This window comes from Antechinus flavipes, chromosome 2, assembly GCF_016432865.1.
Source record: "Antechinus flavipes isolate AdamAnt ecotype Samford, QLD, Australia chromosome 2, AdamAnt_v2, whole genome shotgun sequence".
NCBI lineage: Eukaryota > Metazoa > Chordata > Mammalia > Dasyuromorphia > Dasyuridae > Antechinus > Antechinus flavipes.
The window spans coordinates 183,224,303-183,251,495 of record NC_067399.1 but is presented as its reverse complement, the minus strand read 5'-3'; the positions used below and the strand labels follow the sequence as shown (position 1 = coordinate 183,251,495).

The 27,193-nt window shown below is 33.8% G+C and overlaps 1 protein-coding gene across 1 annotated transcript in view; it reads right to left on the bottom strand.

Annotated features, from left to right (window-relative positions):
* CSMD1 (CUB and Sushi multiple domains 1) overlaps positions 1-27,193 on the bottom strand; it is a 2,716,069-nt gene that overhangs the window by 392,742 nt on the left and 2,296,134 nt on the right. Inside the window, exons 30-31 of the mRNA XM_051975995.1 lie at positions 23,221-23,415; positions 3,141-3,257 (exon numbers count right to left, since the gene is read on the bottom strand). Coding sequence (XP_051831955.1) covers positions 3,141-3,257; positions 23,221-23,415 — 312 coding nt within the window. The remainder of the gene's footprint in view (positions 1-3,140; positions 3,258-23,220; positions 23,416-27,193) is intronic.

Sequence of the window (27,193 nt, the reverse complement as noted above, 5' to 3'; positions counted from 1 at the left end):
GACATATTTGAGAAATAAAGGCAACTGTTAGCAGATTTCTATATCTACATCATATATAAAAAGCTAAAGCTACGAGAGTTCTGATTTAAGTTGTGCAACTTTAAATGAATAATATTTTTAGGTATCATTAAGATTTTAAAAGCCTTGAAAATAGTAAAGTAATAAATATTCCCAATGAGACTATTTATCTTACAGGGTAAGCTATTTATTTTCAGAAAGTAATTTATTTGGTGCAAACATTTGAATATTTTAATGCATTAGCTTTATGGAAATGTTTATGTTCTCATCTTTTATTGATTTTATTTCCATATGTAGGATAGCCATAATGCTTGGAATGTTCAAAAACGAGTCATTATTAATTGTATCTAAAATGTTCAGGAAAAAACAGCCTGAGAAGTGCTAAAAGGCTGCCAGCATAATGACTTCAGCAAAGGGCTTCATTCCATGTTAAAATTTCCTATTCATTAGGAAGGCAGGGAGAGCCCAGCAGAGTAATTAAGCACAGAACTAGCACAGTCTCCTGCCAAAAACTTTCTTTCAGTGTTTCATCTGATGCACAGGTAAAGGTCATGAGATCTAGGGAAAGGTAGTGATTCAGGAATTTAAGAACTTAGTGGAGTTTTCACTTTATTTTTGAACAAAGGAGTATCATTAAAAAATAAAAAAAAGAAAGCAGTTTGAAGGGATTTTTTTTTTTTAAACTCAGGATATTAGGAACAGAAAAAGTCTATGTATGTAATACAAAGTGGTTCCCTTTAAGCAGGTATTTGATAAGTATAATAGACCTCACATGATAAAATAACATATATCTCTGTCTGAAACTATAAACCAAAGAAAAAAATGACCTGTACAAGACCTACTTTTGATTAGGTAAAATAACCAAAGCAAACTAAAGTAGAACACCCTGCTGAAGATAATCTGCAATACAGGTTTGTTTTTTAACATAAATAGCATAAGTTGTGCAAGAGATCATAATGTTTTAATACAGCCAGAATTTATTAGTGTATTGGAGCAATCTAGTTATTAAAAGCAAATAAAATAAAATATTTTAATGATATTTTTATAATATATTTAACATATATAAAAACAACTATTTAAAAGGCCCAATATAGTTATATAATTGGTTTTCCTAAGAAATAAAATGCTATTTGTAGCAAAAGAAAAAAAAAAGCTAGAATACAAGAGGAAAAATACATATCTATGATACATTATTAAAATATATTAAGAAGCATTGCCCACTGTAATCTCTTCCTTCTCTGAATTCTTATAGCATTAATCATAGCATGCATCTGGTATTTAGAGCATTATATTGTATTACTATTGATATTTTTATGCATTACCTGCCTGCTCAAATAAAATTTTAAAAGTCCTTGAGAATTGGGTATTTATGATTGCCACTTTAGAACAATCTTATCCTTTCAGAAGATGCATCATTTGCATTGTATAGAAGAGGGACAGAGCACCATGAACCTAAAAAAAGGATATAATTTGTTCTTGCCTCTCTGTGTCTCTCTCTTGATTTCTCTGTATTTTTAAATGGTTAATAAATGCCAGTGGATAATCTCTATCATATTATCTAAAATATCACCACAAAGCAGTATTATTATTATTTTTTGGAAGGTTCAGTGGGAATGACAGGTAGAATTGAGATGGAAGGCTCCAAGACTATGATTTTAATTGGTATAAAACTGAAGAACTCTCCACAAGAAAAGTCATTCCATCAGTACAGAGAAAAAACTGTTTTTCAACTCAAATTCTATTTTGTCATTGAGAAGTTAAGTGACATGCACCCAGGTACACAGACATTACTATCATCATCAAAGGCAGAAATTGAACCCAGATCTTTTGAAATTGCAAGCTGTCTCTTGCAGCACAGTTCTCTACAGTATATTCTAACTGAAGAATTTTGCCATATAATTGTTGTTCTTACTTTCTTATTTGTTCTTGTCTAATCAACTCTTAGACACAGACAGCCTTTGAAAACATTAAAAATATTACCATTAGCTTTGTTTATGGGTTTGTGAAAGTGTGTATGACAAAAAACAAAACAAAATAAAACAAAACTATGCTCATAAACTGAGGGGGAGATCAAAGCAGATCATATCTGAATGTTTCATGGACTAAGCTAGCTATTTCAGTGTATAGACCCCTGGACTAAGTTAGAAAAATCTGAGTTAAAATGTGTCCTCAGGAATTTACTAAATATATATATATATATATATATATATATATATATATATATATATATATATATATGAGGCAGCTAGTTGGACTAGTGGATAGAGCAGGAGCCCTGAAGTCAGGAGGACCTGAGTTCAAATATCACCTTAGACACTTAACACTTCCTGGCTATGTGACCTTGGGCAAGCCACCTAACTCCAATTGCCTCAACAACAACAAAAAAAGAAGAAGAAAAGAAAAATAAATAAATAAATAAATATGACCCTGTGTCCTGATTGTCTCAATTTCTTTATCTATAAAGTTGAAATGATAATAACATCTACCTTACAGAATTGCTGTGAGGATAAAATCAGATAATATTTATAAAGCACTTAGCATAGTTACTTGTGCATAGTAGTCATTAAATAAACGCTTGTTACCTATCACATGAGATAATGTATGGAAAGTGCTTTACAAAACTTAAAAAGTGATATAAAAATTCTAGCTGTTCTCCTTTCTTTCTAAGTGTTATTGTTAGCAGTAGTGTTTTTTCTAGCTTTCTCACAAGTCTCCCTTCCGAAATAGATAACTATGAATTTAAAGAAGTGAAAGAGTAATTCATGAGGACAATCAAGGAAAAAAAAAAACTAATAAGAGTTACTTTTTCTACATCTAATAGGGGAAATAAATTAACCTAAAATTGTCTGAACTACAATATAATCCATACCCTGACATATCCTTGCTATATTTTCTAAACCAGTATATAAAGAAAGCATCCTTTGGGGAAAGTTAGAGGCAAATAAATAGAATGTCTCAGAAATATAGGTGACTTCATTTTTATTTTCATATTTTTCATCTATATACCGTAGCAGATACAATCCAAGTTCCTCTAGGAGAAATATTTGTTCAAAAGTAGGGCAAGTTAACACAAAAATAGAGATAATTATAAATTTAAAAAGTATACAAAAGGAAATTCTTACCAAATTCCTTTGGTACAGTTATTGAATAATGGCACATCTGACCAGCTGTGTAATTGTGTGGATAATTTGGCGACAAAACTACCCCTTCTGATCCAGTGTACTGTCCTCCACAAGGAGCTGAAAGTAGAATTAATCAAAATATCATATTCCTTCCATATTTCTATAATTTTAAATTTTAGCATCTTAGTTTCTCCTTGAATGCCTAAACAAATAATAAACAAGAATACAATCTCTAGAAAAAGAGTGATTACTGTCAATTTTGTGTACTTATCAAGAGGTGAGAATCAACAATAATTTTTAAAATTTAAATAAAATATTGCCTGGGGCAGCTAGGTGGTGCAGTGGATAGAGCACCAGCCCTGAAGTCAGGAGGACCTGATTTCAAATCTGGTCTCAGACATTTAACACTGCCTAGCTATGTTATCCTGGGCAAGTCACTTAACCCCAATTGCTTCAGTTTAAAAAAAAAAAAGAATATTGTTAATATGCTACAACAAGATATTAGAAATAGTATACATTTTCCAAATGGTTGGGTTTATATCAGGAATAAAAAATTGGTTCAAAATAAGGAAGACTATAAATATAAGTCTATCAATATCAGTCAGTCAAATAATGAAAAACACATTAAAAACAATAAATACTAAAAAAAAATTTGAAAAAAGTAATTTTTGTTCATGCTTTAAAAAATCTCTGTAAAAAATACACTAAGATATATAGGAATCTAACTAAAACCAAGAATGAATATTTTATATATAACCAAGAAAAATTAAAAGTTCTTTCTAAAATGATCAGAGATAAAGCAAGCATTCCATTATTACAACTATTATTTAACATAGCCCATTAAATGCTAAGATACAGCAATAAAACAAGAAAGAAATTGAAGGAATAAGCATAATCAGAGGATTGAAAGTCTTTTAAAAAGGCTATTTATCTTTCCCTTTCTGGCAGTTGGAAAAAGAGGATGGGCTAAAGATTAAGTTCCTCAGATAAACTTCCTTGCCCTCCCCAATTTTTTTTTTTAGCTTGAGCAGGAAGAGGTCAAGTATAAATTGAATATACTTGGATTTCCCAGTTGGAGAATGAGAGAAAAAGGAGGAGTTGACAGTTAACTACAAACCACAAGTTCCAGTTTCCCCATCTTAGTTCATATTACATGCCTCTTTAAGTAAACTTTTAGTTACAAAATACTACAGGTACAGAGCATATTCCTAAGGCAACCTCACTTTGACAGGCAGGTTGATAGACACAGGATGAATTTGGGTTAAGAAAGACTAGGAGAAAATGAATTCGTCAGATGACCTGCCTTGTCCAATGGAATTATGTTCAAAACATGTTTTCTAAGACTGCTGTAGTTTTTTTGTTTCTTTCTCTTTTCTGTTATAAAAATAAGCTCTGTCATTTTGTCACTAATTATTGAGGAATTAATTGAGCTGACTTAATGGTAACCTGTCAGTCGTTACTATTAAATTATTACTTAGAAGCTTTATACCCCAAATTGTTTTCTATTTTAATTTTAATGGAAGAAAGGGGAAGTTCTATCAGTACCAGATTTCAAATTATACCATAAAACAAATCATTAAGATGATTTCATGTTGGTTAAAGCATAGAGATGTCAATTAATGAAACAGATCAGATATATAAGAAACAAAAAGAAATGAATACAGTACTCTAGTATTTAGGAAATCTAAAACTTCCAGTGAGAGATGGAAAGAGTCACTATTTGGAGTTAGGGATGAGAGGGGGATGCTAAGAAAACTGGAAAGCAGTTTCACAGACATGAAATATAGACCAACATCTCAAACTATATATTAGATATGATTTAGACACAATAGAAGATAGCCATCATTTTCAAAAAAAAAAAAAAAGTAAGAAAATTTACCTTTCAGACCTGCAAATAAAAAGAGTTCATGACTAATTATGTGATAGAGGGGACCACAATGGACAATTTTGATTGGATAAAATTTAAGGTATTTGCATAAATATGTCTAATGTAGTTAAAATTAGAAGGTAAGGATATTATATTATTACTTTCACATATATTTTCTCTTGAAAATGATCTTTATTCTGTAATAATCTCTAACATTAGTATAACCAAATTTTAGAATAAATCAAATAGATGTTCTATGACACATAAACAATTAATTTAAACTATAGTCATTTCATGTAACCATATCTACATTTCCAGCTTTCACTTATAATACTTAATTTGTTATTTTGTTATTTGTTATTATTATAATTAGTTCACTACAATGTGATTTCCTTAGCCTCTAGAACTAATATTGAGGTTCTCTGTTTCTTTCTCTTTTTTTGTCTCTGTTCTCTTTCTTTTTCTCTCTGTGTGGTGTGTGTGTGTGTGTGTGTGTGTGTGTGTGTGTGTCTGTGTGTGTGTCTGTCTGTCTGTCTCTGTTTTGCTCTTTCTTCAACAGGAATGCTAATTGTCATCAATACAAAGCAACTGACATGGAGTAAACCATTTATGCTATTATACTGTATATTTAAATGGAACACCATTGTCTCTACGCTTAACATAGTTAAATTAATGAATGAATAAATATAATATATATGGTACAATTACATATATATTTACACTCACACACACACACACACACACACATATATATTGGGATGGAAATTGTTAAAATAGGGTAACTGTTGCTGTTAAGGATGTTTATAATATGTATCTGCATTATCTACTTGATCACTATGTCTCCTTCATGACATGTAATTATTTAAGGGATTTTTAGGAAACTCCCACTGTACTAGTCTATTATGTATAGGAACTTTAATTCACTCTTGAGATTTATATGTGGAATGATTATTTGACAACTTATTTGCTTTTCTTTGGATGATTCCTTTTGGTGGAAAAAAAAAGTGGGGAGGAAGAAATAGGGATTTAGGGAAACTGGTGAATTTTTCTCAAAATACCTAAAAGAATGGGAACCCCTAATTTTCTGTTCACTTTGCTTTAGGTACTTCTGCCCTACCCCCATCTCACCAGTTCAGATAAATCTGGATCTTTCCTGTATCCTAGTAGCAGTTCCTGTCTGTTCTTCTAAGCAGGGACAGGTAGGAGCTACTCTAGGCCTTGCCCTTCCCTTTTTTGAGACTCTGACAGCCTTAGGGTGTGTGCAGGACTCCCCCCTCCTCCCCACTCCTCCCACCCCCTGCCAGGGCAGCACAATTATCTTGAGCACTGCTACTCCTACTATAAGCAGAGGCAGAGTTAAGTGCACAAATGATTGAAGATTACCTAACTCACAGTAAACTGCCCAGCTCAAACTGGATTCCCTGGCTGAGATGGTACTCCAGAACTACAGAGGACCTGGCATGTTTGCAACAGGAAGCCTTTGTACTGCTATTAACTCTGAGGTTGTCAGGGAGAGACTTGTCTTTGCTATAAGTCCTTGCATTTTTCTAGTTGTATTTTGGTTTATTTGCTTCACATAGGATTGGTCAATTACAGTGCTGAGATCTTCCAGGTATCTAAGGGAAGATAATTCAATGATTTCAATATTCAGAAGAGAATGTGGAATGTTGTGTCACAGTTCCCTTTTATTGCCCTGTCTCAGTTTCCTTAATTGTCCTGCCTCAGTTTCCCTAACTACCCTGTCTCAGTTTCCCCGAATTGTTCTGCCTCAGTTCCTTGAATTGTTCTGCCTCAATCCTCCTGGTTGCAAACCCCCTTCCTGACCATTAGTATTGAGATAATTAGGGCTATAAGTGGCCACTCTGACATTCCAAAAGTGTCATAAAACTCTAGATGTCCTATCTCAGATAACTAATTGGTATCCTCTAAGTTCAGAATTCCTGGCTCCTAACTCCTCTTAAGTTATCAAGAATTTATGGTCCTCAACCCCTACCCTATCAGAACCAGAGTGATGGTCAGTTCCTGCTCTCAGTACTCAGATTCCAGCTCCTTGCCTTGGTCTATCCCAGTTGCTTAGAGCCATGTGTATATATTTCATGGAAACTCACATTCACGCTGGATACGTTGAGACTTATTCAGTCCCGGGGACAACATGGACCCTGTTTTGCCCCCAGCACAATCTCTCCTTCTCAAATAAAATATTAAAAATTTCTAATGTCTATCTTGCCTCAGTTTCTTCGGCATTACAAGGGGAAGCTCGTTATCTCTCAAGGCAGGACATTATACTTTTGATAGCTGTATTTATTAGAAAGTTTTCTGATGTACAGACTAAATGTATCTCTTTTCAATTTCTACCCATTGCTCCTCATTCTGCCCTTTGAGCAATCTAAAGGCTCTTCCAAATGACATCCTTCCTTTAAATACTTCTAAAACAGATATCATGTCTATTCTCCCCACTTATCTACTTAGTCCAAGCTTAATATAGCCAATTCCTTCAAACAGTATTCATATGACATGTACTCAAGCCTCTTCATTATCTTGGTTTATTCCCATTTGGAACCTATCCAGTCCAGCTTATCAATTTCCTTAAATCATGGTGCTGTTGTTTTTCAGTCATTTAAGTTATGCCCAACTCTTTGTGATCAATTTAGGGATTTTTTTTTTTTGTCCTGTTTTATTTTGTTATAGGAAAGATATTAGAGTGTTTTACCATTTCCTTCTCCAAAAACCATGGTACTCACCTCACATCTATCAGATTGATCAATAAGACAGAAAAAGAAAATGATAAATATTGCAGGTAATATTAATACTAATGTTGCTGGTAGAGTTTTGAACTCATTCAACTATTCTGAAGAGCATTTTGGAACCAGGAATATAATATACCCTTTAATACAGCAATATCACTACTAGGTCTATATCCCTAAGAGATCATTAAAAAAGGGAAAAAGACCCACATGTACAAAAATATTTATAGCAACTCTTTGTTGTGGCAAAGATTTGGAAATTGAGGGACTGCTCATCATTTGGGGAATGGCTGAACAAATTGTGGTTTATGAATGTACTAAAATACTATTGTGTTATAAGAAATGATGAACAGGCAGATTTCAGAAAAACCTTGAAAGACTTATATGAATTGATGTTGAAAGAAGTGAGGATATTGTACAGAGTAAAAGCAATATTGTGTGATAATCAACTATAATAGGCTTAGCTCTTTTTAGCAATACAGTAATCCAAGAAAATTCTAAAAGATTTTTGATAGAAAATGTCTTCTACATCCAAAGAACTATGGAATCTGAATGCATACTATTTTCCTTTTTTAATTTTTTTTCTTGTAATTTTTCCTTTTTGTTCTGATTCTTCTTTCACAATATGATTTGGAAATATATTTAACATGATTGTACATATATAGTTTATATCAGATTTCTTGCTTTCTTGGGAATGGGAGAGGGAAAGGAAAGAGGGACAAAACTTTGGAACTCAAAATCTGACAAAAATTAATGCTGAAAACAACTATCTTTACATGTAATTGCAAAAAAAATAAAATGCTATGAAGTGCCCTTCAAAAATGGAACCTTGATCTTTACTCCATAAAAATCTGAAAAAGGCATAAAAAAATCTGAAAAGAGTACAGTGGCATTCTAGCCTTTCTATACCTAAAAGCTTTGCCCTTTGTAACACAGCCCAAAATCATATTAGCTTTTTCAGCTACAGAACCACACTGGAAGCCTTTATTGAGTTAGTAGTCCACCAAAATCTCCATATATATTTCAAAACAATTGTTATCTAACCATGGTGCCTCCATCTTATACATTTTATAACTTTTATTTTCCACCAAGAACAAGAAGAAACAAAGTCCAAGAGAGTAGCTAGTAATTAAAAAAAAAAAAATTCCTAAGTATCTGTATGCAAATGTTGAAAGTTTAAAATCCTAAGAGGAAGAATCAGAAATTCTAAATCAGGGAAGAAAATATGACCTCACAATTTTCACTGAGTCATTAACGGATTTGTTTTCCACAGTTATGAAAATTAAATTGGAGAAAGAAACTTAAATTAGAAAACTAAAACCCACAAGGACATCAAATAATAATTAAAGGTGGAGGTTATCTTCCCCCAGAAGAATGTAAGCTCCTTGGGGACAGGGACTTTTGTAATCAGAGGTGGTGGCCTGAGATTTGAAAAGAATTTTTTTGTTCTTTGTCCTAGTCCTCCACTGTTATCTTCCTCTTTTCAAATGTAAGCTCTTTGGGGAGAGTGGCAGGCTACATAATGAGGACTGGAAATTCAAGTAGATTCCGTAACAACCAATTAATGGGGAATTAGGGGAGAGACTTGTGCTTTAGCATAGGAAATAAAATACTGCCTTTGGAGTTTCAAAGGTGTATCTTCTCACCTAGGCACCCATTCTTGCTAGAATGTAAAATAAATCTTTCCTGAATTCAGATGAGTCTGAAGAGTTCTTGATAAGATACTTTGTTTCTTACAGTTGTAAATAACCTACTACACTGCAGCTGTGGCCCTGAATGGTAAGCCGGCCAAAAGCTTTGTGAGAAATCAGTTTATCTCCATGGTCCCACCCTTCAGGATGGTAGTCCAGAGTCTCTCTCTCTCTTTCTCTTTTTCTGTCTGTCTCTGTATGTGTGTGTGTGAATACGTGCACATATATTGTAAAAATGAGAAAAAACAATAAAAATTTTGTTTTTTCATAAAGGTAATTGATCTAGCAAGATGCTGCTAAATAAATAAGACTTATCCTGCAAAGTTAGCACAAAAATATAAAATCTACTTGTGGGCCATCCTATGGTTGCTACCTTCCTATGGGTCAGTCCACCATGGCACTCTGCCTCGAAGTGTCTTTCTCCTTACCATTCTTCCCCTTTGTGATATTTCCCCTAACTTTACTATGCTTCCTACTCCTCCTTACAGCTAACTCTTTTAGGGTACTAAGTATCTTCAAGATTTAGCCTACCACCTAAAAGCATGACCCAACCTCCTGGGATGCTCCCTTTCTACTGGGTAATTATGAGTTCCAACTGAGGAACTTCATATGCTCTGGCACTTATATTTAATATTTACCACTCCCAGTGTCTATTGTATCCCTTTATTTTGTCTGAAATCTGTTCCCCTAAATAAATCTACCTTTTGCCAAAGATAATGGCCATTGTAAATTCTTCACATGACCTAACTTTTGGTGCCTGCAATCATCTGGGGCCAAACCCCATATCATAGATCATATCACTGCTATACCTAGTATCTCATATACATATACATATACTATTGTGTAAAGAAAAAAGGCTGAAACAATTTTTAGATGAAGATTCTGATTGGTTGCTTTCCAGGTTCACTAAGATAATTTTGCAGAATGGCTCCTCTGCATGAAGTGAGCACTACACCTGACATCTTCCAATATTCTGCCCTTCAACACCTTTGTGTGAATTTCGGTCTAAGTCAGCATGTTGTGCCAAAGTTCCCTTTTTAATGTCATGACCCAATTTCTCCAATTGTCCTATTTAATTATTCTGCCTTAGGTTATAACCTTTCCCTCCTAATGTTTGAGATAAAGGTTTTATAGACATTCCTTCTTAATGTTTGACAAGATAAAGGTTTATCCATTTTAGATGTCATTAGACTATCAGTAACCTCCCTCATCATTAGGTCATCCTCATCTAGGTGCCTCCCTGACTATGTCATTGTTCTCGTTATTCTATAAAAAGCTTGCTGTCCCAATGCTCTGGGCTGGACTCTTTGAGATGATAGTCTCGTCCAGCCCTGGGATCAACTATGGATCCATTGGTCCCAATATTTCTCTCCATTTAATAAACTATTGAATTGGTCTCTAATCTCTTGTCTTGCTCAGTTTCTTTGGCATTAAAAGCATCACAGGCATTGGTTCAAAAAAGACATATTTCTCTATGTTCCCAAGAGAGTTTGCAGTCACATTGTTCTTTTAATGAATGTCAAGTGGCAACCAAGACAGCATCAGGTCTCATTTGATTTAGATTACTGGAGCCAACAGCCACTGAAAAGAACTGACTTCAGACAAGTTTGGCCAGATTTAGGTCTAAGACATTTGCTCTGAGGCTTCATCTTTCTATAACAGTAAATGAAAACTACTTCAGAAAAGACATATCCCACATTTGGCATTTCACTTATTGACCTGTTTTGTTTTTAACTAGTTCGAGTTTGGATTCTGTTGCAGTCTTAAAGCATTTTCTTTTTTTTTTTAAAGTTGTTTTAATCTTTTACTTCCACAACTTGTTCCTTTAAATGCTTGATATTTACTTCTCATATCTAATAAAGAACACAGTTTGTTTAATGATATTTAGCTATGTCATTTCCAACTTTCATTTGGGCTTATGTTGGCTTCACATAAATTTAGTAGCCTTATCAGAAACCCCAAATGGCAAATTTTTCAAGGGCAGGGTCTGAGCTTTTAAGTCCTGTAACTGATATGTCTTATCTCTCCCCATTGGTATTTAATTTAAAAAAAACAATGGAAACAAACAAGCAAACAACAACAGTTGCATCCTCCATGATTTAGAGTTGGAGATAACCTTTAAGTATTTTCCTTTCTATTTTATGAGGTATTGGAAATTTGGAAAGGGTCTTTGAGATCATTTAGTTTATCCCTCTTCACTTTACATGTGGGAGAAATGAAACATATTAAATAATTTTTCAAGCTGATATTACTAGTTAATGCCACATGCTAAGCTTAAAACTTGACTTCTAATTGTTTTTACCACTACAGAGTATTATTTCTCAGTAAAATAATATCTAGGCATTTTTTAAGTGATGGAAGAGAAATATGCATAGATTATTTTAAAAATTAATGTTTTAAAAGTTCACTCTCCCTCTGCCTCTTTTTCTCTCTCAGAAAGGAAACTGGATGTGGAATATAATGCACATATCCAGACTTTATCCATACTCTCTGTTCCTAGGGCCCCTATGAGTGGAGTGTGGAGCTAAGAACTCCTCATTTAATCTCCATGTAAAGAGGAATGCAAATCAGTCATCTCATCCTAACTGTACTTCTTTAGATTTCTCCAAAATAGTGCTAATAACCTCTCTCCACTTCCATTTCAGCTTCCTTTTATGTCTTGTTTTCCCCTTCTTGAGAGTACTTTTCATATTTGTATCATAAGCACTTAGCCTAGTGCTTGACACATGGTAAACTCTTAATAAAGCTTTATTGAATAACTGACATATAAAGCATGACTGGGTTGCAATTTTATTTTGTTTTCTTTAAATGTTTTATTTCCCTATTGTACAAAGTCAGTTTCTTTCTCTCTCTCTCTCTCTCCCTCTCTCTCTGTCTCTCTCTCTCTCCATCTTTCTTTCTCTCTCTCGCTCCCTCTCTCTCTCTTTTTCTCTTTTTCTGTCTGTCTCTGTATGTGTGTGTGTGAATACATGCACATATGTGGTAAAAACGAGAAAAACAATAAAAATGTTGTTTTTTCATAAAGGTAATTGATCTAGCAAGATGCTGCTAAATAAATAAGACTTTTCCTGCAAAGTTAGCACAAGGATGAATTTTTCAGTCTCTCATGGTACCAAATTTCGAGCTCAGTGATGAAATTCCTAATGCACATCATATAATTTTGTGAACTTGGGGGGCTTCTGTTATAACATCAGTGGTCCTAAATCTTCTAGCTTTGGCATCTGCCTTAGGAAACTTCCATACCCAATCTGTCTAATTCTGACCACTCCTTAATTAGATAGCTTCTGTCCTCAGGAAACTCCCACGGATCAAACTCCTGAGACAATAGTGAATAAGACCACTCTTCTATAGTGCTGACTGGCAATCTTGTCAGTAATAATCTGGTCAAGAGAATCAAATTTCTGAGACCACTCAAGAATTAGCATATCTATGACTGAAAGTAGGATAAGAGTATCTCCTTACTTCTATTTCTTTGCTGAATTCCCTTATAATTCAGTCTACTTTGTAATGTCATTATTATTACTTTCAATAAACTTTGCCCCTTGACTAGGAGAAGGATTCAAGTCTGCAAATTCTTTTAAGACAGATTGTGACAACAGTATGGGACCCAAACTTCTGGAGTTCCCTTTTCCCAAACCTAACATTTGGTGGCTCAGTATAATTAAACTTTGGCTTGATTCCCTCCTTGTCAAGGTAAGCCTCTCATTTTTTTCTCCCACAATCCAAGTCACTGGGAGAAGGCTTGTCTGGGTCATCATGAGCTCCATGCTCAGCAATATTTCCTTGACTGGGGAAATTCTTGCAATTTTCAGCAAAATTCTTAGGGAATCTTTGCCACCTTTTCACCTTCTCTGGGATGCCAGAGAAGATGGAAGTGTTGTAGGATAGCTTTTGCAAAATTTTACAGCTTTTTGGCAAAAACAGGACAGTTCTCTTTCATGTCATTCTCTGTATGTCTGCATCTCTATGAAGAATGTCTGTTCATGTTTGTTCTATGAGCTAGATTAAAATTGAAAAAAAAAAAAATCCTGAAACATCTATTGTAGGAATTGTTAGCTAGATCAATATAACCCAAGTCTCTCTCTTTGCTAACTCTTCTTATCTCAGAACTATAGAGAAATTCAAATTCTGTCCCACCAGAAGAAATAGGGGATGCAAAATCATGGAGACCTCACCCAATCTTGCCCAAATACCCATAATGCAGCTTGAGGAAATGGGGTACAATGGGGGTCAAGCTCCATGGTCAGCATTCCCTGACACCTGGCACCTGAAACTACCATCAAAGGGACATCCTGTGGTGACCCTAGCTTTCCGCAGGTTCTGTCCAGGAACTGCTTGGGAAGAATTCGGGTACCCCTGGCAGCACCCAGAAAGCAAGTCAGTATCTGCATTTGGTAAGACCACTATTCTCTGTGTCACTTATGGATATGTATCAGCTATGTAATTTATGGCAAATTATTTTATCTCTTTCCAGTTTTCTGATTTGTCAAGAGAAATAATAGATGTTGTATTAAGTGCTTAGCCTAAAACATGTTATATGAATGTTAACTGTTTTATTGGATATAATTGCTTCATATTTGATAACTTTATGTTGTTTTTTTTTTTTTTTTAATGTGTCCAACAGATAAATAATTTCGATGTGTGTGTAACTTGGAAATTTGTTTGAGATAAGATAGTAAAAGCAATTGTAAAGGAAAGCCCATGAAAGGGGATCTATTTGCTCTGATAGTGTTTTCAGAACTTTAGGAAAACAGAAAAGCAGTTTGCCACTACTTTAGAAACTCTAGTTATCTAGAGTCAGACTTCTGAAGCCCCTGTTAGTAAAAACTTGCACCTTAGCTTTTTTCCTGGCTCACAAAAAAGAAATGATTTGCATAGATTGGAAAATAACCAAATTGCAATTCAGTTTGTTTAGACTCTAAGAATTGTCTTATTTTTCCCCTAAAACAAAAGGGAAACTTATTTAAGGGAATAGAAACCACAGCTAAAACTAGTTGGCTATTATTTAGGAAAATTCTAAAATTGTTAACTAAGTTACTGGGAGTTATTGTCATCATGTTAAGCTTACATCAAATTATGAGATGTGAACTTCTTTCCCCCTTCAGTGAATGGGGAGAGATATCAAACAGCACAGCCCACTAAAGCACTAAGAATAATTGGGGTGGGCAATTTAGCAAGCTTAGCCTCTCCCCTCGAATCTCTAACTTCCCTTAATATGTAAGCTTGCCAGTGTTCTTGAAGTCATTAGGGTAATCATCATCAGCCCTGAAAAATAAACCTGTTTAGGATTTATAGTTTCTAAACAAGGAATGTGTTTACTAAGAATCTATAAGCCTGTATAATGAGTGTATAATGATGAAACAGGATAACTTTAAATGTATAAAACATATTAAACAAAATCTCTTATGGGTTTAAGTCCTAGTAAACTTTTTAAATAGCTTGGGCCTATAACTAATATTCTTTTTAGTCCTGAATTGGATTGCCTGATCATTAAGTCAGTAGCCATTTCAATGTCTAGGTGGACAACTTATCTGGGCAAAAAGCTGGGAGGACATGACCTTGGCTCTGCTTAAGGTGAGATCCTTCTGATTCAGTTTCCCAGTTCTATTTCTTTGCTTCCTACCTGATTATTCCTGAGTCTGAATATAAAGTGGAGTTATTACTGTATGATCAGTTGTCAAACATATCTAACTAAGGATGCCTTATCCTGTCATGTATGTACTTTCAGGCTGAAGGACATGTTTTGATGCTAAGAATAATTATGTCTCTGCTTTTTCCTCTTTTAGCAAATTTCTATAATTAGAACAAATGGTCAGTAGAAGCCATGAACCCAATACAAGTATCCTAGGAGACACAATAGTTCTCTACTCTAGATCTTAAAGATGCTTTCTTTCCTATACCATTGCATAAAGAATCACAATTTCTTTTTGTCCTTGAAGGGGAAAATCCAGGGGAATTTAACTCCCCACCAATGCACATGGCCTGGACAGGTTAGATAGTATCTTGATCCACAGCCCAAGAGGCTTCTCTGCAAGCCATATAAACGTTTAACTTCCAGCTCCCTTTCTCCCACAAAGGACTATGATTTTTTTTGTTGTTGTTGTTGTTTAAAAGCCCACACAATCGTATCTCTTGCTCCAGCCTTATCTCCACCTAATGAAAGTTGGAGGCAAGTTCATATCTGCTTACTTCTCAAAGAAACTTGGTGTTTTGGGGTGACCTCCTGACTTAGAACAGTGGCTGCCACAGAACTACTAATTGAAGAAGCTTTTAAACTCAACCTAAGCCAACCTTTGGAGGTTCTAACCCCGCAGCAGGTTCAGAATATTTTTACCCTCAGAGTTTTAGAATTGGGGAAAGGAACGAGAATGAACATCTATCCTGACTCCAAATATGCTTTTCATATGTTGCACGCTCATAGGGTTATATGAAAACAAAAGGGACTTTTGACAGCAAAAAATTCTGCTTTTAAATATGCAAGGAAAAGAGGTTTGGAGATTTGCTTGCTCATGCTACCTCTGACCATGGCACCTTTACTTCCCCAACTCAGAAGAAAGGTGACATATCCTTTCTCCTTTTGGATGGCTTCAAACACCCTTAGGCCAGATTCTAATCCCAGCCCAGCTCTTTTCCAGCATTCACTCCTCCAATAACTCAAAAGATGGCTTGAGGCACTTAAGATTAGCTTTCTTTTTTGTTATTTATGAGAACTTTTGCTCTTAATATTTTCTCTCTACCTCTCTCAGTGTCACTCCCCTGCCAATGGGGAGATAAATCCTTAGTCTTTAGTCAGCCTAGAGAACTCGTGGGCAGTGGGGGTATTCAGTTAGGTGTGCCCTTAGCATTCTCAAGGCATCCTACACATGCAACCTGATACATTATTTGCAAAGACCCCATTCCCAAATGTCACCATCCCCACCCTGACTACCCCTTTTGTATTAATAATTGTAGGATATTCATTATAAAATTATTCTGGCAAACTCACTCATAATACATCTACACCACCTTCCTTAAAGCTTCTTCATGACTCCTGAGAACTAACATTCTGAATCCCCATGCCAGCCAGTGGAAACTTCTCTATGGCCCACATCAAGCTACTCACTTGAAAAAAAAACATGCTCTCTGTTCATTGGGAAACCTATTTTCACTGGTCACAAGCTAGGAGAAATAATTAAACAGATCTGTCAAATGTGCCCAGTTTGTGAAAGGGCTGCTAAACTCCCATCCTGAAGCCTATGTGGAGGAGGGGTATATACGTAGGGAAGGACTGGCAGATGGACTCTACACACATGCCCCTCTCAGGGGCTTCTAACTGCTTTTTAGTTTTTATTGTCACCTTTGCTAATTGAGTAAAAGTCTTCCCTTGTAAGATTGAAGGCTCAGGTTTTTGCTAAAGGAGATTAAACCCTTTTAAGATTAATTATTATTTTTATTCTGTATGTCCATCCTCTCTACCCCACTGCTTCTCATATTTGGCCCCTTCATTTTAACCTACTTGTAAGATTTATTTTCTTCAAGCTCCAAGCTATGAAGTTCTAACTATTTGTTCACTTTGAATACCATTGGCTAACTGATTGTGACACCCAGCACCCATCTGAATGCTGCTGCCACCATCTTACCTCCCCTATCATCCTGGACCCCCACTGGGCAGATCCAGCTTCCCTCCCCCTTAACAACATGAAGCAGCTCCAGAAAATGAGACCTCCATCCCTTTGTCCCAAATAAATTTGGGAATGACTGCTTGAGGGAGAAAAATGATGTAAATTGAGATCCCCTGACCTTGAGGGGGGCTTCTGTTCTAACAGTAAATCAGTAGTCCTAAATCTTCTAGCTTTGGAATCTGCCTCAGGAAACTCCTATACCCAATGTCTGACCACTCCTTCTGGATAGCTTCTGGCCCCAGGAAACTCCCACAGATCAAACTCCTGAGACAATAGTGAATAAAACAATAGTGAAGGTAATCTTGTCAGTAATAATCTGGTCAAGGCTACTCCTTCCTACCTATGAGCCATAGAATTAGCTTATCTATGACTGAAAGCTGGATAAAAATATCTCCTTGCTTCTGTTTCTCTGCCAAATTGCCTTACAATTCAGTCCACTTTGTAATGGAATTATTACTTTCAGTAAACTTTGCCACTTGACTGGAGATGGAGAAATTTTTTGAGGTCCCCCCTTCTCAATCTCAATACATGGACTAAATTTATTACCTTGAAAATCAATGCATTTTATAAGTATAGAAAAAACAATATTTGAAGTTCCATTAGTAATTTAAAATGACAATTTTTAAAATTGTTAGCTTCATTTTTATCAAATGAAATCATCCTTTTGCAGCTGCAGGCAATCTGTTTCTCTGACACTCTGAAACCATTGCTTTGAGTCTTTGCTCTTGTTCAAAATAAAAATTCAATGTTACCTTTAAGTGGGGAGACTTTTTATAACAAAGTTAAAAATCTGCAAAAAAGCTGGAGAAGAATAGTGAAATGCTGATAGGTCTTTAACTATGGCAATGTAGAACTTGTTTCAAATGTTTTCTACTTGCTGAATCACATAAACTTGACAAACACAATGCTGTATTGTCTCACTTTTTTTCTAAAAAGCCATAGAGTTTTAAATTAAAACAGCAAGTAGAGATGAAAAATAGATAAGAAATCATGATCTGTGATAGAATTTTGATGCCAACTCATCAGAGACCAGAATCCTTTTGTGATCAAGGACACCTGCAGATATATTTTTATCAAATGAGACTACAAAGATTTCTTTTTGACCAAGGATAAGATGAAAGTGTGGGGATTTTATAAAAATAGAGAACAATGTAAAAATCAAAGGTGAAATGAAATAAAACTTCCCTGTCATTTTATTTCTCATCTTCTTGATAAATCATGTTCAGACTTCAAATTCTTAGCAGGTTAAAAAAGACATTCTATAATATCAGATTTCATTTTAGATGCTAATTATCAAATGAAGAATTTAACCAAAAAACTGTACATAATTTCTATATTTTGCTTATTGAATTTCTTGCCCGTGACTATTTGACTTAAGAAATATATTTCAATGGGTGAGTGCTATCAGTGTATTTCAAATTAATTTATAACATGTTAATATGATAGCAGAAGAAAAGTCATAAATATGATCTTAATATTTACTAAATAGCATGTCAAACAGATCATTTTCTAAAGGAATAAAGAGATGCAGAAATATGCAAAACAGATGGTGGTAGCTTAGTTGTGCGTCTATTTTGTTTAATTGAGATAGATTTCTAATATAAAATCAGTTGAGTACAATATAGAGTGATATTAGCAAATAAGAGCTTCTCAAACACATACAAAAAATTCCATCCAGTTATAGGTTCTAATCTTGCTCTATAGCATCTCTCACTTTATAAAAGTAGTCAGTAAAATCACAGAATTTCAGAGTGGAAAGGAACATCAGAGTCATGTATTACATCTCTTATGTGAAAACCCTATCTAGTACTAGTTTGGGTAATTAATTGTAACAATCAATAGTATAACAGACAGTCCTACACCGAAATGAAACATACTGCTTTGTGTTTTATTGAGAGTTTCATCACTGGAGTAATTCAAACATAATTTGGATGATCATTTATCAGTGATGGGAAATAGTGGTGGGAGTTTGAGGAAAAATAAAAATAGAGAGACAAGAGATGAGAGACATGGAGAGAAGTTGAATGGAAAATTTAATTCTATTTTTTGTCAAAGAAATTAAAGCAGTTTATATATTAGGCTTTATAATTATGATCACAAGTAGGTTGGCATACCATTTACATTCATTCCTCTCCAGGCTGTACTCTGAACTCTGGATTTAGTATACCATGCTAAAGAAATCTTTCCAGCCAGGAAGTTTGTTCTGTCCTTGGACTTCTCAAAATAGAATGACTTCCCAACTCTTAGTCTGGGACAGTCCCATGACTCCTCAGTACCTTCATTTAAGGACAGTCCCTCCTGTCTTCTTTCTTTTTCAGGCCAAAGTTATAATTCTCCAACCCTCTTACCTTCCACCTTTTTAACTTTTATTTATATATTGTCTTTCCCTATTAGGATATAAGTTCTTTTAAAGAAAGGACTGTTTTTCCTTCCATTTGTATTTGTAGATCACTAGCCCTCTGGGATGCAGTCTCAGTTTTGTCATTACTATCCTTTTTTTGACTTGTAAAATCACTTCATTCATCAGAAACTAAACGACTACTTCCTAGGAACTTTATAGAGCTGATTCCTGTTTAAGTATTGGATTAGCATCAAGACTATTATTCTTTTTATGTGGTCTGGCAAAACCTATGAAATCATCCTTATAATTGTTTTTAAAATGCATAAAATAAAATACACAAGATTCCAAAAAAGTATAACTTGTTTATAAGCACTTATACTGCCATAAAGATATATATTCTTTTTTCTCATATAATATCACAGAAGCCTTGAAAATTTTCTATCTTTCCGGACTTCCAATTAAGATTCTTTGGACTAAATGCTCTTTGAGATTGAATTCTTAAATTCCTTAATGATTCTCTCTTCTCTCTAGCCTTAGTTTCTTTCATCTTTAAAATGTGTAAGTTTTGTCGGCAATGTAACATAATAGAAAAAATCAATTTGGAGACAAAAGACCTGCATTATAGTCCCAACTCCAGCACATACAACCTCTTTGTGATCCTGGGAAAGTTATTTTCCTCCCTAATCTTCAATTGCTTCATCTCTGGAGTAGAATGTTTGCATCAATTGATCGCTAAGGTTTCTTTCATTTGTAACATGCTGTGATTCTGGGGTGATAATAACAAACACTGAAACTGAGTTTATGAACCACTTCTACACTACTTTGCCAATGAGGCCCCTCCCTTAGAACTGGAGGCAGAATATCCCCTTAAGGTACTCTTTTAGGTGCCGGCAACTATTTTAAAATTCTTATTCAGAGTTTAGTATTGTCAGTATTCAAGGGATACTTACTTCTTCCAGTATTCATTGGCTGCACACACAAACAGTCATGGAATTCTGGCCCAATTATTGGACCAATAATAGAGAAATCATATAGCTGGACTAATCTCAAGGCTGATACAATTGGTTGTGCTTAGGATTTACAGCAGCTGCTGAGAAAAATTCAGCACAACACCGATGTTTCCTTTCATTTATGATGCTGAAGCATGTCACACTGCAACTTGGTGCCTCTTGCTGGTAAGCTAGTCATGCTACTGAAGACATGTTCCATATATATTCACCATTGTCATGGAACACTAATTGCAAAGCCTTCCCTTTTATAGCTGCTTTGGTTTGCATTGCCTGTTAAACTGAAGTCATTTCTTTTAATTTTTTTTTTTTTTTTTTTTGGTAGTGGGGAGGGGTGTGGTGAAAGCTCATAATTGCAAAGAATCATTTGATTTGATTTTCATTATCCTTATATATTCCAGTTAATTCCCACCTCACATGATTATAATATAATATTTAGCATATAGTTAAGAAAGAAATGGAATGGAAAATAGGAAGAAGGAAAGAGGAAACGGTAGGGAAGGGTTAGAGGTGAGAAAGGACAAAAGGGAGAAGAATAGAAGAAAAAAAAAGGTACCTTGTTTATAAGTTGATTTATTTCCAACACTGCAATTTCTTTAATTCACCATTAAAAAAAAAGTTAACTCCAGAAAATTCTTCACCCTGACATTTCACTTCAGCCTCATAATAAATACTGTAGAAATACCCTCAGCCTCTGTGACACTTCCTCTAATTGGTTGACTCCTTTCAGAACTTCCATTTAAGGAGGGACTCTTAGGCCAGCTTTCATTTCTCTTCAAATTTAAAACAATCTATATTCCCCCTTGATTTCCCTATACCAGGCATCTTCTCTCCACCTCCTTTTTAGAATGTAAACTCCTCAAGGGCAGAGTCCATTTTTCTTTTTACTTCTATATGCATTCCCAGGGCTTCAACAGTATCTGGCACATAGTAACTGCTTAATGCTTGTTGATTGATTGAACAGTATCATACTAGATAGTGTAACACAGAGGAATAAGAAAAGAAATTGTCATCTAATTTATGGGCCAAGACAAACAGAAATAAATAGACAATACAGTTGATCTTTTTCTTAAATCAATTAATCATCATTAGTTTATATGATTTAAAAAACCTTCCTACAAAGATATTGGAATGTAGAAATGCAAATATGTAAAATAGATAAATTTATAGGTGATTCATTCAATCAACATTTAAGTCATTAATTTTTCCACATTTTTCAGTGCCTTATACATATATAGCACAGTCAAATTTCACTATGTAATCAAGAAACTATATAAAACTACAATATGGATTCTTTAAATTCCATAAGTGCTACATTTAGTTCTCAAATTCTATAGATTAAGGCCACAGTGTCACTGCTATTTTAGCAACTAAAATCATAGACACTTCTACTGATCATCAAAATAACATAATCACATATACATACACATATATGTAGCTATGTATATGTATATATAATTTTGAAAGCAAATAAATTATAACGATGAATTCATAGGAGACATAGTTCAAATCTATGTGTTTCCACTATTTAGCTCTCTTATAAGGAAGACGTTAAATTTCTATATAAGTTTCTTCATATTAATAAGAACTTCATATAACCTTCACATTTATATGATGTGTACTATCCACATGTCTATATATTAGCATATCTTTGAAAAATCTCATTCACATATCAGCTTAATAATGGAGATAAATTTTACCTAGGCCTAAAAGTTTTCCTTTACAATCTTGCCACCACACCCCCATCCTTCTTTGGAATCCTATTTCAGTCAGACTCCATTTGCTTCCAGATAAGAAATATATAAATATACACATCCAAGTTTCTTTGTGAATATTAGGGTTTTCTTCCTGGTGAGGTACTTTTAAAAAACTATAGTACATAATAGTATTTCCTTTTATTATATTTTAAATGAAAATTATCGAATGCATTTAGCACCTGAAAACTACTAAGTTGGGTAATAAGAGCTGGTTTTCCCCCTTGATTCATTGTTCTGAACTGAAAGGATTTCAAATGGCAAACCATTCCAGTATCTTTGCCAAAAAACCAAATAAACAAAAATGCCATCATGAAGAGTTGGACACTACTGAAGTACCAAACATCAACATACACGTATGTTTGTATGTGTGTATGTGCCCATATATAGATAATTGCTACCAGCCTTTTGGGATTTGTATATATATATATATATATACTAAATTTTGGAAGAGCAAGAAAACACCTTAAATGCTATTATATGAGAAAAAAGACTATATATGTAAATTGTTTTACCTAGTCTCAGTTTGCTAAATGAGATCATAATAAATGATAGTCTTTGTTTGTTTGTTTAATTGTGCTTAGCTAGGATTAACTCATTGTATATTTTCCTAAAAACAAGTTAAAGTCTTAAGCATTTCAAATTTCTTGTGATCTTTTAAAGTGATTTTAATTCATGCCCAAATATTTCATAATTAGAAGTTTCTGATATGTTCCCCTTCTTAAATTCTAAAAGTGTAAACCTACACTTTTTCAAATGATATTATTCCATCCAACTGGATTTTTCATTTTTCCTTCTCTAGCTTCTAATCCAACCTTTCAATTTCCATCCTATCACTATCCTAATTCATTAATATAAAATAAACCACACACACACGTGCACGCGCGCACACACACACACACACACACACACACACATACAGGTTTTAAGTTATTCATCTGAAAAATTTGTTCCCCAATTATTTCAAAATATATTACTAACAATATTTACAAGGAAATACATGATAAAGGCATACCATTGCAAGATGGCAAGACTCTATTCCATGCAGGTTTCCCATCTATGCCAATCACACAAGTTATTGATGAAGGATCCACAATCTTATAACCAGAATCACACTGATAAGTCACAGTTGAGCCAAGTTTAAAGTCTGTTCCAATTCTTGTCCCATTCATTATATTTCCAGGGTCAAAACAGGCTTCCCGGGGCTTTTCTATAAAAGAAAGGAACACAATAACCCAAGTAACCCTATTAATTAAATATCACTTACACAAAATATAGGGGAGGAAAAATCTTTTGATTCTTCTAAATTGCTTTGTTTTCATAATTACATCTGAATGACAATTAAATTACTTGATAAATTATTAGAACATTATTTAAAAATCAATCATTTAATTTTACATATGTAATTATGTTTGGAAATGAATTTTTAAGTTGTTTTATTTCATTTTTTTCCATTGACAGCATTCCCCAATAGTACCTCCTGCCAGCAAAATCCTGCCTTCTAAAAAACATATACAATTAAACAAAACAGATATATTGCTCTTTTATTAAATTAGTGACTTTAGTTTTGATTCATTGTTCACCATTTCTCTATCAAGAGGGAAGCAGTACTTATCTCTGAATTTATAAGCATACTAGAAAAATACATCTAGGATCACATTAATATTGCCATTTCAAGAATAATTGGTTCCATTGTTTCAGCTTGCTCAACTGAAGTTAGAGTGAATAGCATAAATGTAAAAAAAAAAAAAAAAAAAAAAGAATCCTGCAATAGACTAAAGTAAGGAATTGGTAGAATTATATTACTTTTCCTTCTGAAAGAGATTATGGAAAATGTTGTGGCTTCTGTAATTCTAGGGTCTACTTAGTAATGCTCTGAATAGCTGAAATGGGAAATTTGGAATAATATTTATTATTCCCTCTATGACTGCAATGTATAGCTACAAAGTACACTAAATGTTCAACTAATGGTTTAACTCTTTTGGTAGCTAGATTAGATTTTCATTAGGTTTCCTGACATTTTAATTTATCTGGGGACTTTGATTAGGTCCATCAGGCTTCTGCCCTCAGACTAGGATCTTCTGATCCTGAAACATATTTCCATCATGCTGCCCCTCTTCTCTCACTGGTGAGTTCCTTCTAGGATTAGAGGGAATGGGGGAAGGGAAGAAAGAAGAAAGGGGTCTTTCATTTTGAAATTGAGAAGTCTGGTCTTGCTTCATTTCCCTCATGACTGTGTTCTTGTACCTCCAGACTTTATAACTATACTTCTTTGTGGATACCTTCTCCCCAAAACTCATGATTTTCAGTTTTGTTTTATTTATTGTCTTCTTGTTAGATTGTAAACTCTTGGAAGGATTGTCTTTTTGCCTGTATTTTAATCCCAACATATTAGCCCAGTATCTGGCAAATAGTAATTATTTCATAAATACTTGTTTCCTGGTTATCTATCTGACTGCTTATTCTAGTTTCTCAGACAGATTAAGGAAACAAAATTGAACTTTCATTTTCATTTGAACTGGAAAGATCATTCTTTCATTTTTGTGTTTCAGAATACAGACTTTATCCATCACCCACTGCTTCTCCTTACCACTTCTTTTTTTTTTTTTTTTATCAGAAATCAACCCATTTAAAGGATGGAAAGTATTTGAGGAAGGACAAGTAAGATAACAAAAGGTTTTGAGTAAATGTCATGTGAGGATGGGTTGAAGGTACTTTAAAGAATCCTTAAAGGTTATGTGGAGTGGAAGGAACATAGTAATCTTCAAGTGTTTGAAGGTTTAGCATGTGGAGATGATATAGTTTGTTCTCTTTGGATCCAGATAGATTATAATATAGACCTTATAAACAGCAGAAACAGATTGAGGTTTGATTTTAGAAAGGAATTAATAATAATTAGAACTTTTTAAAAGTGGATATTACTGCCTTGGGATACAATGAATTACTCATAAAGGGGGGGGTATGAAAAGGGGTCTTCAAACAAAGTCTAGATGAAAATTTAAAGTATTCTGTAAAGGGATTTTTTGTTCAGATAAGGACTAGACTGAATAACTGCTGAAAATTCATGATCTTGAAAAACTTTTCCCTCTATCATTTTCCTCCAACTATCTAACCTTATATAATAAACAGCTTTATTTTTTTTAATCTTACATTTTAGTTAAAATACTTGTTAGACTGGTTTTGAGTGATTGTACATCTAATTCCCTTTCATAATGTTGCCCATATATAGATAATTGCTACTAGCCTTTTGATATGTTTATATATATATGTGTGTGTGTGTACATATATATATATATATATACTAACTAAATTTTGGAAGAGAAACCCTTAAATGCTGTAGGGCAAAACAATGATCTTTTATGACATTATCTTTACTGACTTTTGTTTCCATCCATGAAGTAAATTATTTCTCAACCTTTGGGGTGATTCAAGGTTAGCTAGCTTTCTTTTTCGTTTTCTTTCTTTTTTATGGTTAGTTGCTTTTAAAAGAAACATCCTCCTTGTACTAGATTTTCCAAAATCCTCCAGTAACTTATCAATTGCATCATTTGTAAATTTGTATTTGTATTGTACTACATTGATCATTCAGATAAACTCAATTTACATTACAACTTTGAAATGCTTGACAATACCAGTAGCAAGTCAAAGTGTGTTTTAAAATTGCCATAGGATTGCAAACAGTTTATCCGAGTATTTAGCTAAAAGTTATAATACTGTTTGTTCACTGAAAGTCATGACAGTTCTTTCCAGTTCTTTTACTAATTGACATAGTTCCAAAGCTAATCAGAGAAAACATCACCAACAGTGTTCCTGGTATGGGCCCTGAATGCTTCAGACACTTCTACATTAGATAAGATCAGCCTCTCTAGATATAATCATAGAAATACTAAAAAACAAAACAAAACAAAAAAAAAAAAAAAAACACCTTTTCTATTTCTGTTTTTTTTTAAAGTAAATATGTGTGGTTTTCTTTAGTCAGCCTTATTTTTTCTATCTTAGATCACTGTCTAGTATATTTACAATTTCTGATTGAAAACTAAAATTTCTTCATTTGTTTTTTGATTAAAATCTCATTTATATCTTTAGAATTTCATTTTATAATATTTATTTAAGTTAGCAGGCTTCTTTCTACAATGGTCTATCATATTTAATATTTTGTTTCTTAAATACAACTGTTAATTACAAATATATGGTAATAAATCACTGGTAAACTTTTAAATAGACACTGTCTTTTTTTTTTTTTTTTTTTTTTCTTTCTAGGCTGGTGATTTCCTAACATGGTGGTTTACCCTTTGATTTAGATCTACTACATTATGATACCACATGAGCTATGATATCCTGGTATCAGACTGATTTGTATTTGTCAAGATATGGTTAGTTACACATCATGATTATTTTAGGTTTATTCCCCCTTAATTTTCTTTTGTTGCCTGAGCAAAGGTAATGTCAATTGTTTCACTAATTATACCAGAAGCCTGACTTTTGATGGAGAGAACCAAAGTTCTTACCATTTTAATTTTCAATGTTATTCAAATATTTCCCTGAAAATAAATTTGGCAATATATATTTTATTGTTTTAATGGGTCTATGCCAAAAAGTTAGGAAATCTAATCATGCAACTTGACAAAGGAAGAAAAGACTAAACATTTTTCCCTCATTTAGAGCAACTTGTATCTTATTCAATCAAAGCCATAGATAAAGTAAAAATACTGCAGGTTCTTGGTGATATTTTTGGGTGGGAAAGGCAAGAAGATTAACACAGAAAGGGCACAAAGGAATAGAGATAGTAAAGAGATATAATTCTCATTTGTTTCATTCATTGAAAATGAAGTTAATGAGTTCAAAACTGACATTTTAAAAAAGTTTTCCAGATTAAAAATTCTAATGCCAAATTTAAAGTCCCAATAATTCTTTAAGGATCTTGTAATCAAACATTAAAATATTTCTAAAATTATTTTCATAATTCTCATACTTATTTTGGGAGTTTA